The sequence below is a fragment of the Bipolaris sorokiniana genome (genome assembly GCF_000338995.1).
Source record: "Bipolaris sorokiniana ND90Pr unplaced genomic scaffold COCSAscaffold_10, whole genome shotgun sequence".
NCBI classification, from domain to species: domain Eukaryota; kingdom Fungi; phylum Ascomycota; class Dothideomycetes; order Pleosporales; family Pleosporaceae; genus Bipolaris; species Bipolaris sorokiniana.
This window is the reverse complement of record NW_006911904.1, coordinates 823,432-840,833: the sequence shown is the minus strand read 5'-3', so window position 1 is coordinate 840,833 and position 17,402 is coordinate 823,432. Positions and strand designations below refer to the sequence as shown.

Sequence of the window (17,402 nt, the reverse complement as noted above, 5' to 3'; positions counted from 1 at the left end):
ACGAAAAGAATGATGGAGAACGCAGCCTACACGACTCTTCAACGAAGCAAGCCGGGCAAGCCTTGGGAAACTGAACCGAGGCGTGAGAGCGAGTGTTGAGGCCGGATGCAGCAATGGGTGTCGGAGATAAGATGGGCTGGCACGGCTTGGCGCAGTACTACTAGCCGTAGCTGGACAGGAACGTCACCGGCCTCGCCCTCGTGCCTGTTCTCCAGATTCTCCACCACCACCCACCCTCCATACGCGACTCCAGCGGCCATCACCACCATGGGCGCATTACTATCTGTTCCCTTTCTGGCCATGCCGGCCATGAGCACCGTATGTCGCGTGCTCCATCACGTTGGCGCGCCCTGCTAACATTGTCAGGTCTGGAGCCTTGCCGCCTCCTGCTGTGGCGCTGCCACATGTAGCGCCGTTATGGGCTCTTGTGGAGGAAAATGCGGTAACAGGTGGGTGTACAGATGCATGCGCTAATTCATGTATACTGACATTCTGCAGCATCGCCACCCGTATTGCATACGCGCTCATCCTGCTCATCAACTCGATTGTTTCGTGGATCATGCTCACCGACTGGGCCATGAAGAAGCTGGCACACCTTACCCTCGATTATGTCGACATCAAATGTCTTGGGGAACAATGTTACGGCTACGTTGCGGTGCAGCGCATCAACTTTGCCCTTGGCTTTTTCCACGTCATCATGGCCCTGATGCTTATTGGAGTGCAGACTTCAAAGGACCCGCGCGCAACTATACAAAACGGCTTTTGGCTGCCCAAGATTTTTGGCTGGGTCGGCATGATTGTTCTGACCTTCTTCATCCCCAACTCGTTCTTTATCGTATGGGGAAACTACTTTGCCATGGTTGGCGCATGTCTGTTCCTCCTCATTGGACTGATCCTGCTTGTGGACTTGGCGCATAACTGGGCCGAGTATTGCCAGGAAAAGATTGAGACCACCGATTCACGTGTCTGGACTGGCATGCTTGTCGGTAGCGCTTTGTTCATGTACCTTGCTTCATTTGCCATGACGATTGTCATGTACATTTACTTTGCCAAGAGTGGATGCGGCATGAACCAGGCAGCCATTACGGTACGTCGAGTTTTGTGCCAGCGCAGGATATGACTGACATCCACAGATCAACCTCATCTTGCTCCTGATCTCTTCCGTCGCTTCTATTCACCCTGCGGTACAGGATGTAAACCCGCGCGCTGGTCTCGCCCAATCTGCCATTGTAGCCATTTACTGCACCTACCTCACCATGTCCGCTGTAGGAATGGAGCCCGATGATCATCAGTGCAACCCATTGATCCGTGCTCGCGGTACCCGTAAGGCGACCATCATCATTGGCGCAATTGTCACCTTTGTTACTGTCGCATACACTACTACTCGTGCAGCAACATACGGCCTGGCTCTTGGCGCTCAGGGCAATCCTCACGGAAACGGTTATGCCCAAGTCGGTACCGAAGATTATGAACACGGCCTCGTTACCCAACAACCCGAATCTCGTCGTGAAATGCGCCAGGCCGCACTCAGGGCTGCCGTAGAATCTGGTTCTCTGCCCGCCTCTGCGCTTGACGACTCGGACAGCGACGACGAGGACGAAGAGCCCCGCAACAAGAAGAACCCACGTGACGATGAGCGCAACGCTACACAGTACAACTACACACTGTTCCACGTCATCTTCTTCCTCAGCACAACCTGGGTCGCTACTCTACTCACTACCAACTTTGACGAGAAGGACGTATCTGGCAGCTTTGTACCCGTCGGTCGCACCTACTGGGCTAGCTGGGCTAAGATCATCAGCGCATGGGTATGCTACGGCATCTACACCTGGACATTGGTTGCGCCACTGGTACTCCCGGAGAGATTTGATTATTAGTTATGCAGTGAAACTGAGGCTCAAGTTGAAATTTGGCTAGTCTTGAGGAAGCTGCGTCAGTCCAGACTTTGGAGTTGATGTACATTTGCATACATGTATTTTTAGAACCTGATGCGATTCAAGCGGGGCTAGGCATGTGGCTGGCACCCCAGTTATTAGTACCTGTGGCTTGAAGTTCTGTGTTTATGGTGTTTGGTGGCTTTTTCTTATGTTGTTTGTATTGTACCTCGGAATAGCATCACTGCCCGAGATCTTCTGGTCTGCTTTGGGATTATAAAGATCATTGCCAACTCACGTTAACTCAATATTCCCCTAGCGCTACACACGAAAAACTATGCAAAAAGGAAAAAAAGAACCACGCTTGTTTCGCTCTAGAAAGAGAAGAAGGGAAAAAGGAAAGGGAAAGCGAGTCAAACACGTCCCGCCCACTGTCACTCTAGCCCGACAGCGCAACGACACTCCCGCAAACTCTCTTTTCCCCCATCCCCTTTCAGAAATCGGCAATCTCAACATCTCCCCTTGCGTTTTTTACCCGCACGCTTCACTCTCATCTTTCTTCCCAGTATCGCCAGCACTGCCGGCGCTCTCAATCTACTATGTACAATCCCCCCCCTTTTTTAAGCATTCCCCAAACGCAGTCATGCTTACGGTACTTACGGCCGGAGCGCGAAAAATAAGACCGGTCGGCTGCATTGGAAAATAAAAAAGATCGACGTGGAATTTTGCCTTTTCCCGTGAACGCCGAAAGGGTTAAAGGCGCTTGAGCGGATAAGGAAGAGAGATGGTGATGTGCGGATGCCGGTGATCGGCAGTGTGGGGAGATGTCACGGTGAAACGAAACGAAAAGGTAGGTATGTGCGGTGCAGTGAAACAAAGGAACATGAAGCACGGAGGGGGAGGGAGGTGGGAATAAGCTTTCGCCCCCGTCTTGGAGTGGGGAAATACGCAAGGTAGGGAATTTGGGCAAGGAAGGGAATGGAGGGGAGAAAGTATGGTGAGGAAACAAGGGGAGGTGACAGTTTGGAAAGCCGATGGTTGTGTCGTATCACGGTGCTAATCCGGAGATTTCCTCGTCGCTTTTCTTGCAGTATGGTGGTAGGAAAAGGTAGTGGTGTGTGATGGCAGATGTTCGAAAATGGAGGAAAGTGGATTAAGTTCTGACAGGCAAGCCATTTCATTTCCCGGCAGGTCATCTGGCGTTTTTTTGACAGTATGTAGCGCGGTGTATCCCCCCCAAAAAGAAGCAGCAGTCAACGGTCTGGTACCTTCGCATCTGAGCATAATCTCAACAAAAAATCATCTTACTTTTCTTTTAAATATACTATTTTCGAAAAATCAATGGCCTCAACAGTCGCTATGACGTATCCTTCGGATCCCCGCCGTGTCGTCGTGTTTCCCCAACAACAACAAGCTCAAGCTCAAGCACAAGCATATGCTCAACAGCGACACCGAGCGTCGCAGTACACAAGGATGGCGGCGATAGACGAGTACGACCTGCCTCCCCGGCCGACAAGACAGCACAAGATATCGCATAGAGGGGCCAGCGGGTTATTCGATGACATAGACGAAAGGAGTTACCGCAACGCTCACGAGATGCATCAAGTACAGAGGCCACAAGGCGGGGCCCACCAGAGTGCGAAAGAGGAAAGGGCTGCGCGGCGCGTTGCGATGGGGAAGCCGGCGGAGTCGCGGTTTGAGGGTTTTGTCACGAGGGTTTTTACGAGACAGAGCAGAAAGGAGGCTGATGTGGAAGAGGGGAAAGAAGAAGATGACGAGAGGAGTACGACTGAGATACGGGGAAAGAGCATCGTTGAGGAAGCTGCCATCTATCAGCAGAAGGAAGCCGCGGCGGCGGCAGCGGCTGCAGCATCGGATAGTCTTTTCTTACGAGAGTGCGGTATGGTTAGGGTCGAGACGAATGTGCCGGGTGGTTGTATTATTGTTCCGAGGAATTTTGTCTACCGCGAGGATTTTACGTACAGGGAGGATCGGGATGCTGGGTGGATATAATGTCGGCTGGATTCTTTCCGAAGTGAAGTTGATCCAGATGGTTTGGAGAACGTTTTTGCTTTGATGCCTCATGTGGCTATTGATGGGCGTAATGCAGAACTGGAGGCGCCGGAAATTCATGAGACCCGAGACGAACGAGGCAGAGAGAACCTATCTGAGAGTCTCATGGGTTTTTTCTTCTTAATCATAATGGAGGACATGGCGGGTAGCAGGCTCATCGGACCCTCCCCACACCTGCAATCTTATCTTCAACCATCTTCATCAACGTCTCCTTCTCTTTGACTGCTTTGACTCTATCACCCTCCAGATCTTCCAGCTGTCTCTCTAGCTCCTTCATCCTCTCAACCTGTTCCTTCTCACTCCAGTTCAGGCCTGGCAGATGTGCTATCAACTTTTCAATTTGCTGCTCTTTGAGCGTAATGTCCTGTGCTAGCTCTTTGATATCTGCTTGGAACTGCTCTGGTGAGGGTTTGGGGGGCGGCGCAAATGGTGGCTGGGAAGGATCGTTTGCGGTATTGTGCTGTGCAGCTTCACGGGCTTCTAATTCGGCAAAACTATCGAGGCGCTGTTGGCCTGGGGGTACACTTGGAGGCGCATTCTCTCTTATTTGGCGGAGAGCAGCTGCCATTTGATTGAGGAGCTGGGGCTATCAGCATGGCTGTGTGGTATTTCTTTGTTGCGCGGGTTGCAGTACCATGTCTAGCTCATCCTGAATTTGGGTCAGAATGTCGTGCATTATGTCAGGGCGTGTCGTCCAGGAAAGAGAGTCGGCCGAGTGGGGTTGATGTAGTGTAGTGTAGGTATACATGTAGTATGTACCTACATACCAAGACGCAGCTAGCCGACTAGCGCCTCCCTCAAAATTACTATGGAGACGGGCCAATCCTCACCGCGCACACCTGACATGCCAGTAATTCCCACGCTCACGCCCACCACACTCGGCCTGCGCTTCACCCACTGCCATAGACTGTAAATATGTTCCGCCCTCTCTGTTCTTCTAGGATACCGTAATGCGACCTTCCCTCCGCCCGACATGGCCCACAAACTCTTCGCTACTCGCATGGCTTCCCCGAGCAACTCCGCACCGCGTCCCCCGCCGCATCGCAACCACTTCAGCCCATAATGCAGCACCAGTTGACCTCCCTAAGATGGTGCTTTCCCCTGGCTCTCCTCACCATAACTCACTGCCCACCTTTCTCGACTATGCAAAGCGCACCAATCTAGCATTGGATAGCACACTATTCATTGGCACACACTATGAGTACACAAGCGCGCTTGCCCTCATGCGCCTAGGCTTTTCGCTGCTACGCATAGGGCGCACCTCGGATGCGGGTATTGATCTCATCGGCCATTGGGTCTTGGCCCCATTGAGGGAGCCGCTGCCAGTCATCATCCAGTGCAAAGCGCGCAAGATTTCGGTAAACCCCAGCCATATCCGCGAACTCGAGGGCTCCTTTTGCGGCATACCGCCTGATTGGACCAAGAAGGACGTGCTTGGATTGCTGGTAACGACAAAGAAGGCCACCAGAGGGGTGTTGGAAGCTGTGGGTCACAGTCATTGGCCTATGGGCTTCGTCTTGATCTCTCAGCAAGGTTTAATACAGCAATTTGTCTGGAATCGCGCGGCGTGTGACAGGGGGTTGGAAGGCGTGGGTGTTACAGTGAGGCACACGCCACGGATCCTATTACCCGACGCCGAGCACGAGACGGAGCAAGATGAATCTGGCACAGCGAAGAAGCGCCTGGCCAAGTTCAAGAATGCCGGCACGAGGAGGGACATTCAGTTGACATGGATGGGCTCGCCTATCTTTCCAGAAAGGAAGGATCTGGATCAGGAGACGCTTGGCCTCATGCGACAAATCCCAGCCGACGACAAAGTTGTCAAAGTTGCTAAAGTTGCTAAAGTTGCCACTGTTGTTGCTATGGAGAAACGGCGTCCAGGGCGCCCAAAAGGTTCCAAGAACAAGCCACTTGTTGAAGCTACTGAAACTGTTGGACCGAGGCCCAGAGGCCGTCCAAAGGGTTCCAAGAACCAATCAACCCTTCAAGCTGAAAAAGAAGCTACATACAAACCCAGAGGCCGACCTAAGGGCACAACAAAGCATTATGCGGAAAAGATGCCATTTCCACGCGGTGGTTTAGTTCCACGTACTCTTAAAAGCTACTGCGGCCGACCCAAGGGCGCCAAAACAAAGCGATGAACGACAGTTGATGATGAGTAGAGATACGGCATTGTCCTGGTTTTCAACCCAGGGTGATGCCGGCAATCAAATGTGATACCAGTTGCTTGGCTGTCTGTGTCGTGCGATACCTGGCCTGTCATTCAGCAGCACAGCACAATCTCCAGAAAAGGCTTGGAATGGAAGAATGCTAGAATGCCAGAATAATTAACCGAAAATTTCTCAATGATGTTAGGATACTATAGCGCATTGCACATCCTCCATCTTGCATCCCGACTTTCTACACTCTTCATGTGCTGTCATGCTCTCAGTGCGGACTGGAATCTTCAAGTTTGAAACAGAAGACAGCATGTTGAAAGTTTAGGCATTAGTTCAATTTAGTAGTATTGATAAGACATGCATCTTGGGTCAGCTCAAGTCGATTGAACTCACAGTTTGACCGTGCAACAAACACTCACTCTACACGCGCCCAAGATTTCCCCCATGAATCCGGAACACGAAATTGAGCCGTTGTTTAAGATCAACAGCGCTGATCGATCGAGAGACATAGCTTCTTTTGGACATGGTGGGATCAGGTCACTTTGTGTCGTCACGTGCTCGGACTCCATTGATCGACCGCAGGGACTAACTAGGACCTATTTCGTCTGCACATGTAGCGTTCCTGGTCTACAGCCTGGGCTTTGATGTGTTTATTATTGGTTGTGCTTGCAGCCTTTGTAGCCACATATCCGTGACCCATAACTTCCCGTTCTGCACCGCCGTACCCTGTGCTCTTGTTATGTCCACACTTTGCTTTCCTCAACCACTAGTGATGACTTCTATTGTGTGTTATGCGGGTATGTGCTCCTATCGCAAACTTGGTACCTCTGTCGCCCGGCTCCTCCCGAAGAAACCAGCGGTACCTGATTGGTGGGTAGCGTTCGCCAGCACCCCTTTACCGCACCTGCACCCTCCAAACCATGGGGAACTTTGGTCATGATGCGTTTTCCGAAACAGTCATGCGAACTCTTCTCCACCACCATCGAGCACAGAGTGGACAACAACGCCTTTGTTACGCAATACATCAATCGCCTCGTTTGTCTTTAATTTCATGGCCTCTCATTGAGCTCATATCACTATGAAACGGGCCAGCATTGTGAGAGTGGTTTGTTTGTCTGCTCCTACAATACCAGAGTTTCACCTCACAGGCTACGCAATCAGTAACTCACGAGCGAGATCTTAGGACTGAGCTGCACGGCAGAAAATACGACAACGCTTTACTGAAGTTGCGGCCTGGGTTACAACTCTCAAGGCCCATATAACACAACACGACGACTGATTACGACTGACGACGAACTTCGCCTTCCGCATACAATCTTGAACAAAGAAACGAGTAAGCCGGTCGGCGAGCTCCAAATGACACAAAACTCAAAAAGAGCGCTTACAGCATCTGCGTATCAGCAACTTGCTCCGCCTACATACTATCGCACTGGACCCTACCCACCAAATGTGTCACACGAAGTGCAAATATCACAACTCAGACATGCTCCACAGCCACTGATCACCGGTATTCCCGCTGGTATTAGGACGGGTGCGCAAATCACAACGAGGGACGATAGGGCTATCAGCAAAACATGGCATGACGAGTGGGAGACTGAGCCGAGACCATTCGGCCCTAGAAGGCCGTTGGCGCTGCTCAACCAGTCTGTGCAAATCAATCTTCAAACACATCCTCGCAACGCCAAGCGTGTCTACCTCAATCACTGGGATCGCCAACACGAACCGAACGGCACCACTGCACAACGGCTGGTAATACAAGAGAGGCAGGTCAGGATGGAAAGGCGAACTATGATACTAAGGGCTGAGCAACAAGAGGAAAGGCGCAGGGAAGTGAAGCAGGCAGCAATGAACGCGGATGTGGTTGATCTTACCGGAGATGGCATATCAGATGAAAAGGGCCCGTGGAGACATGACTCTGTAGGACATGCGGGACTTCCCGGTTCCTCTGGAGAGACGATTCACACCTGGGATCATTCATGGCAACTATAGGCTACAGGGATGTTCGCAGTTGTCTCTACAAATGAGCGAGATGTATGTAGTCGGGCTTAGAACGAGAGTCTTCAGTTAAGTCCAGTTTCCTCTTTCACGAACCTGCAAACATTTCCATTAAAGTCTCTCATTTGCATACATTGGGTAAATGGGATTCATGCCTGAGATGTGAATATTACCAATTGATAGCAGTGAGTGGAAACTTCGAGCAGTCAGAGTCACTGCCTATCATAACCCATTCACTCTCATGTTTGTTACTGGGTCAAAGCTCGTGATGATATTTTCACTTACACTGGCCTAATTCACCTCCCCGGACTTTGTGCTCCTACGTGTAGAAATAGCTCGCTCTTGTATACTTACCTTAGTTCTCCATAACCTGTATTGCACAATCAACCAGCAATATCTAACACATCTAAAGATATCGAAGAATAGCCATGAACGACTTCAGCCCTTTATTCTTTTCTGATACCAAATCTGCACAGATTTACAGCAACAATGAGCTGGATCAAGTCAGCTTCCAAGACATGTTTGTCTCTCCAGATCCTCTGCTCGATCCACATATGAGAAAAGGGCCAGCCCCAGAAGGGTCAGCCTCCCCCGACGCATTGAAGACACCCACTGGAAGCCCACCGATCGCATCTAAAAAGATAGACTGCGATATTCTGTCAAAAAACGATACATCACCGACAGTTTCAGTGGCAAATCCTCTTGATCATTCTCATGACCCCACGATGCCTACTGCCACTCAATCACGGACGTCCAATGACACACCCATAGGAAAGCCGCGCGCACATTTCATGCTCGACATGCCGCATCATGAGTACATATTTCCCACAGGAGGAACCATCAATGCGACCATGGTAGAAATCCTTGTTCTACTTCCTCATTGGTTTCGCAATCCCCAAGTCTTGATGCGCCTTTTGAACAACGGCCTGACGTCCAACATTCACATGATGATCCTGGAAGAGCACCGTCAACTTGAGCTTAGCACAGGCGATGAAATAGAGCGCGCTCGTGATTACATTGCCGACTCATATCGCAAGGCTATGCGGAAAATCATGCCTGCATGGTTAAGACGCAATCACAAGGCGCCGGAAGACTGGGACGCGACTGTTATGTCTATTGAGAACGTCATTCCTAAGGCAGCAACAAAGGGTAGATATGTAGCACCAGCATCTATTCCATTCAAGGATCTCGCAGTCGGACTGAAGAAGCTGCCTCAAGATTACGATGCTGGAGATCTCACGCGTGCGCTTGACTACGCGATGCAGAACGGCAAGCCTAGTGAAAACGGCAGCACTACTGATTTCATGTTCCCAGACGACATTCACATGATTTTGAATCACATCGGGAGGACTCAGATCACGCTCACCCACCTTGACTCCCACGCCGTCCCCCGATATGCAACTATTGTTCGTGCCACAGAACAAGCGCGGCGCAAGAAAATTGCCAATGGTAGGATGCAGAGGCAATTAAAGGTGGAGTCTATCCAACAACCCAACGGTTTGAATCAGTCACCTCAGCAATCCGCATTGAGTCAACATGCACAGTTTCCACTACCGTCTGAGACCATGGCAGCCCAATTCCAAATCCAGCAGCAGACACATTCCACTACTATGACCTTCTCAGGCCTACAAACCAATCTCCCATATAGAGGCATGGGCATCACCCAAATGCTTACACCCCCTTATCCGCAGCAAAACCTGACGAATCTCGGTATCCACACCTTCAACAACCCTTATAACCCCACTCCACAACCGACTCACGCTCTCTTCCGAGCTAGTTCGCAACAAGCCGCCGCAAGCGTAGTCTCTGAGCTATTAGCAGCTCGTGGGTATACTCAGCAGCAGCACCAGTCCACTGTGTGGTTACCCAATATCCCGGTGACCTGCCAATACCAGGGCGAAGGAGGCGAGGGGCAGTATGATTTTGATCAGGTGTTAAATTGTCCGGGGCATTGGACGCAGGAGGAGCAGATGGAGGCGCTCATGGAGGCGAATCGGACGGTGAAGGGGGAGTTGTTTACGAAGGTGGAGAGGTGGATGGAGCAGACTGATGAAGAGGGTAGCGGATCGTCAGTGGAAATGCAATATTCTGTAGGAAATACTGGAGAGGGTGGCTGGGCGGGTATCGCTCGTGGGTACCTATAGGATTAAGGGTAAGGAAGAGATGGGTTGATGGCATTGGGCTTGTTTTGGGGGCACTCGACGAAAGTGACAGTGCAGGTCTGTTGCCTGCGTCTGGCGTTAAGGAGTACAGAGTGCGGGGGAAATTTAGAGATGCTTTGGGGAATAGTGGAATGTTCACGGGTTTTTTTCGAGGGAATAAGACTTGCATAGGGTTTGATCTGCTGGCATAACGTGTCTGGCCAGTCTGGATAAGAACCATCATGAACAGAAAGCCATCTGTAAGTCTTTCTGTATTCAATTTGGGACATACCTCCACATCAAACATGATCGCAATCGTGTCACAACGATGTCCACAATTCCTTCCACTCGCAGGCATATCACGTGACCATTCCTTCACCGACTCGTATAACCTACCCAACCAATGACACACCTCAGTCGCATATCAAATGCAAGTCCCCAGTCAAACAACCACTCCCACCCTCTCATCCAAGCAAGCCCCCCTACACTCTCACCTCACCCTTTCCCCTCTTCGTCCACCAATTCCTACCCTTGCACCCCCTCCCCACCTATTACCTCACGCCAAAGCAGCACTCGCAGCCCGCACACCCATGCCGGACCACCCGCCCATCATCTAAAAACGGAAGATCGCCCTTCCCTCTCGCTTACCCCTGTCATTGCTGACCCACATTGCCAACCCCCGCCGCGCCCAACCCAACCCAAGCAAGCCGCGCCTCAAGTCCTCGAAAATCCGCCCGCAGCATGCGCGCACGCGCAAAAACGCCACGCCCGCAACCCCGTTTCGAAACATGAAGAAGCGCTTAGGAAGGAAAAAGCAAAGAAAAACCACTTTCGAAGAAGTGTATTTTATGGGATTGTTGCGGTGTACACCCCTCCCCCCTGGTAGTTGAGGCTGGGGCGCAGGGCTAGGCAAGGCCAAGGGGCAAAGGGGGCAAAAAAGGCTGGACCTCACAGGCGCAAAGGGCAAGAAAGAAGAAAAGAAAGAGAAAGAGAAAAAAAAAGCCGAGAGGTGAGGCGGATGAGGGGACAGCGTCAAGCGAACCAAGAAAAAACGGGCGTTTACCTACGAACATGAACGATGGACGGGATAAAAGCAACAGCATACTTACTCATGCACGAAAAAAAAGGTGTGATCGAAAACTCACGGACACAAGACGCTAGTTACTCTATCCCTATCCCCCTTTTTTCTTTACTCTACTAGCTACTAGCTTAAGTAACTATAGATTCCATTTCTTCTTTTTTGCTTTACGGAAAAAAGGAACGTCGGCGAGGCGGGACAGAATTCGATCCAAGAAAAAAAAAATACTACAAGGCTGGTTGGTTGGTGGGTAGCGTTGGCGCCTGGGTGCTTTGCGCGCGGGCGGCACACGCACGCACACACATGCCCACTATATTCCCGTTTTCGGGAGGACTTTGAAGGCGTTTTTTGCTTCGGGGTTACTGGATTCTGTTCGCCAAAGGGACGAGAAGAGAAGCCTAGTGGGCGGGAAGAGGGAAAAGGGAAAGAGGGGGGGCGGTGCGGTTACTGCATTTGGTATGAATCGATAGCGATTCGGAAGGATTTTGGGGATTCTTTTTCGGATGACTCTGATTGGCATCGGCCGAGAGAGGATGCGCTGGATACGCGGAAACGTAGAGAGAGCGTAGACCGCTGCGATTGTCGCTCGTCGTTGCAACGGTACAGGGGAAACTTGGAAAGTAACACGGAGGGAGGAATTGGAATAAGGTTGGATCAACTTGTCGATACACACAATCTCTTTTTGGTTGCTGGAGAAGGGGGAAAAAAAAGAAGGAATACACCTACTTTCTGCCCGCCTTCCCCCCCCCCCCTCCCTCATTTCCCCCCCTTCTGCTCTTTCCTTACCACTTCCCCCAACCCCAAGACTACGTACAGTCGCCGACCATACAATCCCCCCACTACCACTATCTTCTACATACCACAGCAACCCGTGGCCTCAAACTCAGCGCCGCCAACCTCTTTACCCCGCCACCCCCCCTCCATCGCAAGAAAAGTGTATCCCTAAACCGTTTTCAGACGCGAAGGATTCCGGTGGACTAAACTGGGAAAGATGGATATGCAGGTGAGCGAATTGGGACGGGCTGGATTTTGAGTTTTTAGATTGGGGGGGGCGAAGGTACGTGGGAGAGGGATTTGGGAGGTGGGCAATGTACATATGTATGCGTTGTTTGGATGGTGTAAGGTTTTGGAGGTAAGGGTAGGTGTGTAGTGGCGGTGTGAAGGGCGAGGCTGGGCTGGGCTGGGCTGGGCTGAGCTGGACTGAACTGGGCTGAGCTGAGCTGGATGGGGTGGATAGGGTGGATGGGGTGATGTGTTTTGGGAGGGAGGGTTTGGAGTGGAAAGATGGACATGGTGGGTAGTGAGATGGTGAGTTGAAAGAAAAATGTTTTTGGGTAGGACGGATGTTTATCTCACAGCGAAGTATGTATGAGTAAAAAGGTTTTCCATAGTAGTGATAGTAGTGCAGTGAAGTATGTGTGGTAGATAGTGTTGCAGTTTTTCATGTTTCTTGCCTTTAGTTACCCACATCATTTACCCATATAGTATTTTTGGGATACTCCAGTCTACTGTTGTAAAGAGTCCAACTTTTTTCTGACAAATTACACTCCAATTTTTGTCGAGTATGTAAAATGTGAGATGCAGGGTGCAGAAGGGAAATCTTGGATTGATGTTCCTGATAGAGAAAAAAAAAATAGGAGTGGGAAGACGATATACTGTGTACATCACATTTTGGATCCAAAGATGTGGAGAAGGAGAGTTCAAAGTATTGTGTGTCCCTGTTTAGTAGTACAGACTAATCTACAAAGTCTACCCTATGTGCGAAATTGTAAAGTAGTATTTACTGCGACTTGTTATATCTAACGCTATCCCTGCCCTTCTCGAGGATCAACAATAAGAAAAGTTCTGCCTGGCAGGAATTTAGGAAAAAAAAAGGAAGAAAGATATCGTATGACGCTGACTGCACGTACAAGAGTGATACTACAGTCCCAAGACCCTTGATATGAAGATCTACACAATCACATGCAACATTTCGGTGATGATTTCAAATGTAACAGCACAGCCACACAAGCACAAACCGACGATACCTACCTCTCTCACGTTCGTATCAGAACCTTATCTAACCCTTGCCTGCCTCAAAACCCTAAACCCATCCCATCCAGATCGCCCTCCCCACGCAGTCCACGCACAACAACCCCTCATATCCGAGTGAAGCAAAAAAACCAGCCGCCCAGCGGACGATCACGATCCTAATGACGTAGCCCGCCCGCCCTATGATCCCGCATCCAAAAAATCCCCCCGTCAATCACTTACATACATAGTAGCCGCCCGCGCCCCTAGCCCTAACCCGGATTCGCATTCGGGAACACAAGAGCAACGCAACGAGCAACACAAAAAAACCCTGAGTCAAACCCACAAATCTGACCGCCTGTTGCAAATCACTCCACCCATCGACGGGGTACGTACAAAATAACCCAGAAGGAGGGCGGGATTCCAAAAAAAAGCAAATGACCATCCTCGCACACCCCCGGACAACTCGCTATCCCATGTCAATTCTGCGAATGCTCCGAACGGGCATCCTAAAAAAAAGCGCAACAAGGGCAAGCGCGTTTCGGCAAATTTCCGCCGTCGCCGTCGCCGCCGCCGATGCACGCTATCGCCCCGCTCGGCCGCCGTTTTTCAATCTACGTACGTATTCCACACCTACCGACTCGCCTTCCTGTGCCGTATACATGTATAAAGTAGTATATTTGTGAAACTTGCACTTTGTACATAATGCATCATTTCAATACGATGACAAGAAAACCCGTCCCAAAACGGATGTACAAGGCTAGAAGCGAGTACACTACCGATGCGTCGCCTTAGGTCCGTCGCCGTTTCTTCCTAATACGGAACCAAACCGTTGGCCGAAAGTGTGAGAGACAGAGCAGGCCGAGGGCGACCAGAACTAAGGTCCCGTAGTGAAGACCAAACGGTAAAACTAAAATTGCTGAAGGGGGCAAGAACGTCGCAACGAGAGATAATCCATAAGATCAAGATTAATATCTCCGAAGCGTGACCGTTGTGTTTTATTTTAGGTTGCCGATATCCTGGGTAGAGGATGGGGAATCTTGAAAGGATTGAATGTGGGGTGATACTTGCGCTGGGGAGAGAGAGGGGGAGGGGGGGTAAGATTGATTGGCCGGAATGTTAAATGTCCTTCTGCTTCAGATAGATTGCAAAGAGCTGTATTGCCAGCCAGAAAAAAGGGCGGAAAGTAAGTCAGCGAAATTGGTGGCCGTGACCTTCAGAATGCGGCAAACGAACCAAGCATATTGCGTTGTTGGGGTTCGAACGGGACAACGATACGGGGACCAGGATTGTTTGCTCGATGCGTACAAAATTAGCGAGCGGAGCGGAGACAACTCCGCTCGCTGGCCGTTCAAAGTCTGTCAATCAATTTGTCTGACTTTACCCCCACCCCACTTACTCTACTCTCCCCCCTTCTTTGCAGCGTGACATGCGTAAGTGTACCCCTTGTGCCGCAGCGTCGGTTCATTTGCATCTTGTCTCGTATAAGCCAAGGGGACTCGTACAGCTTTTTGCTTCACGTTTGAATGATCTGTTGCCCTGGATGCCTATCAAAGTCAAACATGGACCGGTCAAAGAACACGAGATTTGCACAACGGCACTCGCTGCGATTGGATCCCCAAGCCCGCCCGTGCCCCTCTGACCCCAACCGTTGGTGTATGTAAAGACGCATCACAAATTGCAGGGAATGACAAGCAGCAGTTACAGCTGTCCGCTCCGCTATAATTAGACGAAAAGTGGTTTAGCGTTGCACAACGGCTTTTCCATGAGACTGGCTCGACAGGCCACCAGCGGCACAAGCGGGCTTCGCCTGGCATTCTGGATCCTTGGCCTTGGCCTTCTTGTGCCCTTCTGACCCCGCTTATTCGTTCGTACGCCAATTTGGCCTTGCATCAGGATGCCACCCCGGTCGTCTATCTGACAGCCGCGGGTCGTTGTAGGTGATGAAAGGATGGAAACTTAGATTGTAGTTCCGACGGCATCGGGCCGCGCGCGCACCTACGGCTGATTGGGGTATGAGGTGCGAAAAGTACGATGTCCGCTTCGCTTGTTTCATGACGCTCGTAGGATCAAAGGCAAAAGGGATTTCTGGTAGGGATTTCTGTAAGACGATGCAGAGAATGAAGGGGGGGGGTTCGTGCGCGTGTACAAGTGCGCTCAACGACACTTTCGCCCGCGTATCATGACCCAATGCTAGGTTTTTTTACTGCTGCAAGCCAGGGAGCCGCATTCTGCAGCTGGCCGACGATGACGCAGCCGACTGCATGTCGCTGGCTCGCCCACCCGTGTCTGCATTACGCCCACACTGTACTCGCCTTTAGAAAAGCCTTGGAAGCATCGCACAGGGTGCGGCGCTTGCCTACGGCCCTTATGACCCAAGTGCAAGGTCTCGGGTTCGTGTTCAGTTCCTGAATGAGTTCCGAAGGTGGCACTGGGGGCCAAACGGAGGAGGGGCGAACGCCATGGTTGGGCGAGAACAATTGTCTCTCGTCCACGCCGCGATTTGGCCGCTGCTAATGTATGTAGTGTGGAGTCGTGCAGCAGCAACAGCCCATGTCTCTTGGTGAGATGCAACAGACAGCTGTTTGGTGTGTTCAGGGTTGAGCGAGGTCCTACCAAGCTGCAAGGGTAGAGATGAGTGATCGTAGAGCAAACGAAAGCGCAGTCCCATATTGCGCAGGGTATGTATGGTCTGTGGGTGTGGTCTAACTCGGCAGCTCGGTATTCAACGGCAATCGCAAGCATTCTCTGCACAATGTGTGTACGACTGGTGCTATTAGCCGTCTTGCAATAGTCGGCATTTGCTGCACAGATGCCGTCTACCTGCGCTTTTGATTAAACATGGTGTACCTATCCCATTCGGTCACTCACCCATTCGAGTGCAAATGCCGTGTACCATAAGCTCAATATAGTCATCCTAATTATCCACCATTTGAAGCCTCCCGAGGCTAATTGTATAGTCGCATGCGGCAGAATTGTGTGCCATGACCGTGGCCCTGGGCTCTCGCGTCCGAACAGTGTTTGTCGTCTCAACGGCCTGTCGGAACGGATCTTGTGTGTCGTGGGGTAGTAATTATGCGCGAAGTGCCATGTGAGCTGTTGTGTCTACCACATTACCGTAAATGGAAGCAAGACGGGAGCCATGTCCAGCTGATGCAGCAAAACCTGACAAACTATGTATGCACTGCATTCCAAGGTCTAGCACATTGCTGTATTGCTCGAAGTGGACGGGGGTTGATGACCTAAATCAGCGTTCCTATTCGACTAAACCTGCTGCGGTGTCAATGCAACGTACTTGGCGACCCAAAGCTAGTTTTGAAGTGACGAGAAAAGCTGGCAGTATTTATAAGATGAGGGGCTGTATTGCAGGATAGAGAGAAAAGATTCGTTGAAACTGCATTTCATTGACGTCAGATCAAATTGGGGAGCATCGTAATTGATGTTGTGGGGCTATTGTCATCTGCTGAGGAAGCGCGGTGGTACAAAGTGCGTCGGTAAAGATGCTTCTCGCCGGCACTCGACGGTGTTTGCAATTGTAGAAAGACAAGATATCTGCTGCGATGTTGATTTTAGCTAGTCAGATGTGAGCACTGCTGAAAGTATAGTTTGTAGGATCGTCATAGGCGAAGGAACGGCTTATACCGCTCACGTGAATGACAGTGACACATCGTATCGCGATCATGGAATTGATCGGCAGAATTCGTCGTTAGGACCAGTGCGCAAGTTTATCGAAAACAATCTGAAATCTCACGGTGGTTGTCGGCAGACATCAACGAGTCAGTAGTACTCAAATGGAACGGCGAGATTTTCGAACAAGTTTCTGTTGTGTCTCGTATAATGTTGCGTTGTCCATCTTGATTGGTGCTCTGTCATATTGATGTAACGGAAGAAAAGCAGGCTACCTGAAAGGAGTAATTGTAGGCTGGCAGACAACAGTATCGCACAGACAAGTATACGGTACGTGCCAGTGGATCCCGTTGGGTGTCGAGCAAACCGTGTGTGTACATTAACTAGTATGTGTGCATAATGTGGCGGATAGAGGCTCCTAAAAGACTCTTGTTGACTGGCAAAC

At 50.7% G+C, this 17,402-nt stretch overlaps 8 protein-coding genes across 8 annotated transcripts; 6 read left to right on the top strand and 2 right to left on the bottom strand.

Moving 5' to 3' along the window:
• Window positions 1–201: 201 nt before the first annotated feature.
• Window positions 202–2,189, top strand: COCSADRAFT_121304 (uncharacterized protein). Its single transcript, XM_007703688.1, has 4 exons — window positions 202–318; window positions 367–449; window positions 499–1,087; window positions 1,134–2,189. The coding sequence occupies exons 1-4, from the start codon at window positions 268–270 to the stop codon at window positions 1,875–1,877; spliced, it is 1,467 nt and encodes a 488-aa protein (XP_007701878.1). The 5' UTR covers window positions 202–267; the 3' UTR covers window positions 1,878–2,189.
• A 1,044-nt stretch (window positions 2,190–3,233) lies between these two features.
• On the top strand, window positions 3,234–3,887 carry COCSADRAFT_162109 (uncharacterized protein; the record flags this gene model as incomplete). The annotated part of the gene is made up of 1 exon (XM_007703687.1): window positions 3,234–3,887. The coding sequence occupies one exon, from the start codon at window positions 3,234–3,236 to the stop codon at window positions 3,885–3,887; it is 654 nt and encodes a 217-aa protein (XP_007701877.1).
• A 214-nt stretch (window positions 3,888–4,101) lies between these two features.
• On the bottom strand, window positions 4,102–4,623 carry COCSADRAFT_93765 (uncharacterized protein; the record flags this gene model as incomplete). The annotated part of the gene is made up of 2 exons (XM_007703686.1): window positions 4,102–4,527; window positions 4,582–4,623. The coding sequence occupies 2 exons, from the start codon at window positions 4,621–4,623 to the stop codon at window positions 4,102–4,104; spliced, it is 468 nt and encodes a 155-aa protein (XP_007701876.1).
• Window positions 4,624–4,793: 170 nt separating this feature from the next.
• On the top strand, window positions 4,794–6,499 carry COCSADRAFT_38445 (uncharacterized protein). The gene has a single exon (XM_007703433.1). It carries the CDS (start codon window positions 4,898–4,900, stop codon window positions 6,086–6,088), a length of 1,191 nt encoding a protein of 396 aa, XP_007701623.1. The 5' UTR covers window positions 4,794–4,897; the 3' UTR covers window positions 6,089–6,499.
• A 798-nt stretch (window positions 6,500–7,297) lies between these two features.
• Window positions 7,298–8,244, top strand: COCSADRAFT_221886 (uncharacterized protein). Its single transcript, XM_007703685.1, has one exon. It carries the CDS (start codon window positions 7,463–7,465, stop codon window positions 8,093–8,095), a length of 633 nt encoding a protein of 210 aa, XP_007701875.1. The 5' UTR covers window positions 7,298–7,462; the 3' UTR covers window positions 8,096–8,244.
• A 525-nt stretch (window positions 8,245–8,769) lies between these two features.
• On the top strand, window positions 8,770–9,762 carry COCSADRAFT_57103 (uncharacterized protein; the record flags this gene model as incomplete). The annotated part of the gene is made up of 1 exon (XM_007703476.1): window positions 8,770–9,762. A coding segment is annotated over one exon (993 nt), but the record flags the coding sequence as incomplete, so codon positions are not given.
• Window positions 9,763–10,293: 531 nt separating this feature from the next.
• COCSADRAFT_38443 (uncharacterized protein) lies at window positions 10,294–11,569 on the top strand. Its single transcript, XM_007703432.1, has one exon. The coding sequence runs from the start codon at window positions 10,646–10,648 to the stop codon at window positions 11,126–11,128; it is 483 nt and encodes a 160-aa protein (XP_007701622.1). The 5' UTR covers window positions 10,294–10,645; the 3' UTR covers window positions 11,129–11,569.
• A 539-nt stretch (window positions 11,570–12,108) lies between these two features.
• On the bottom strand, window positions 12,109–12,905 carry COCSADRAFT_38441 (uncharacterized protein). Its single transcript, XM_007703431.1, has one exon. The coding sequence runs from the start codon at window positions 12,610–12,612 to the stop codon at window positions 12,358–12,360; it is 255 nt and encodes an 84-aa protein (XP_007701621.1). The 5' UTR covers window positions 12,613–12,905; the 3' UTR covers window positions 12,109–12,357.
• Window positions 12,906–17,402: the final 4,497 nt, after the last annotated feature.